Source organism: Phaethon lepturus, unplaced genomic scaffold, assembly GCF_000687285.1.
Source record: "Phaethon lepturus isolate BGI_N335 unplaced genomic scaffold, ASM68728v1 scaffold26354, whole genome shotgun sequence".
Classification (NCBI taxonomy): domain Eukaryota; kingdom Metazoa; phylum Chordata; class Aves; order Phaethontiformes; family Phaethontidae; genus Phaethon; species Phaethon lepturus.
In genome coordinates, this window is record NW_010534414.1 from 1 (window position 1) to 1,768 (window position 1,768).

General features: G+C 46.9%; 1 protein-coding gene across 1 annotated transcript; it reads right to left on the minus strand.

Annotated features, from left to right (window-relative positions):
- Window positions 1-1,392: 1,392 nt before the first annotated feature.
- Window positions 1,393-1,747, minus strand: LOC104619601 (zinc finger protein ZIC 2-like; the record flags this gene model as incomplete). Its single annotated transcript, XM_010285528.1, has 1 exon — window positions 1,393-1,747. A coding segment is annotated over one exon (355 nt), but the record flags the coding sequence as incomplete, so codon positions are not given.
- Between the last annotated feature and the right edge of the window lie 21 nt (window positions 1,748-1,768).

Below are 1,768 nucleotides of genomic sequence, written 5' to 3' on the forward strand. Positions count from 1 at the left end.
AAAAAAAGGGGAGGGGGGGCAGGAAGAATCACCGAGCGGTTTCGCCTCAGTACCAAACCTGCGATCCTGTTAAACTGGAAACCATTACTGGCAGATTTAAGGCCGGGCAGATTGTTTCGTGTATGGATACAGGAGATAAACGTAAATCCGCTGGGAAAACTAAACGTCTGTAAAATACTTCATTTAATTTTCATAGGGATTCCTCTCGCCCGGCTGCCAGGACTCCAAATGCCGGGGAGTAATTTGGAGGTGAGAACTCCACATCCCACCTCCCCCTCCCGCCGCCTTTGGAGGGGGAAGCATTTAACATTAAATTCCATTAGCACCTAAATTGTTTCTTAAAGACATCCGCTCAGCCACAATGACTTCAGTGCGGGCATCTCATGCAAATACATTTCTCAAATTTTAAACCTTGTTAAAGCTCGTCTCGCACCTCGCATCGGGCTTAGCACTGGAGAAAACAATAGGCCTCGAGATTTTTAGCCTTTCTCCGGGTAAATATTTAGAGTGGAAGTCGCTAAAATATTTGGCCGTCTTTTCTGAAATGGTTGGCAGGGTTCGAGCCGGCAGGAGCAGTAAATGCATAATAGATGAGGCGGGAGGATGCGTTTATTTTTGTTACCCTTCGGTTCAGGCCATTTTCCATCGGGAAAGCCCGGGCTCCTTCGTCCCTCTTCCACCTGATTTGGGTGGAAGTTTCCGAGCCTCAAATCCTCTGTTCCCTATTACATAATTTAATAAACTGTTGCAAAAGCACCTTAAATCACCTCGAGTGAGACTTTAAAAACACTTCTTTTTTTTAAATGAGAAAATTTTATTGCCTTGCTCACACCATTTAAATTTAATGGAAATCATTCCCAGAAAGGGACGTTCTGCCACTTCCAACGGGACTAATGACGGATTGCACGTATTTATATAGTTTTTCTCTGTACCCATACATGAAAGCCACGCTCACAAGCGCCAAAGTAACATGCAAATACGTTGCGCGTCGCAAATGTATAAGGCGTTTAATGTATTTGTGTGTGTGTGTGTATATATACACACATATACGTCTTCCCGTCTTTTAGCAGGTCGGCAGAATTTAGTTCGCGCTGTATTTTGCGTTTCTGCGGAAAGACCCCGCCGGGTCTCGGTACGAATCTACACCGCTCACCCCACAAATTAAAAGAAATCAGTAAAACGTTCTTTCGAAATCTGGGGAAGAGTGGGGTGAGGTGCTGGTGGGGAAGAAACAAAAAACAAACACGGCCGTGTGATGGGGAAAAATAATATATATTAAATTATTTTATCACACATCATTTTACGTCTCTCTGTCCGGGTCGCTATCTCTTTGCATACATCTATATAGGCAGGGGCAGCGGAGGGGAATTCGCCGAAAGAAACCCGAATTACCTGTGTGCGTCCTTTTGTGAATTTTGAGGTTTTCAGATCTGGCGAAAACTTTTCCGCAGCCGGGGAAGGGGCAGGGGAAGGGCTTCTCTCCCGTGTGCACTCGGATGTGGTTGACCAGTTTGTATTTCGCTTTGAAGGGCTTGCCTTCCCGGGGACACTCCTCCCAGTAGCAGACATGGTTGCTCTGCTCGGGTCCCCCAACGTGCTCCACCGAGACGTGGGTGACCAACTCGTGCATGGTGCTGAAAGTTTTATTGCAACTTTTTTTGGGGTTGTTCAGCTGCTCGGGGTCGATCCACTTGCAGATGAGCTCTTGCTTGATGCACTGCTGCCGCATGTAGCGGAAAAAGGCACCTGGGTGGTGGTGGTGGGGGGG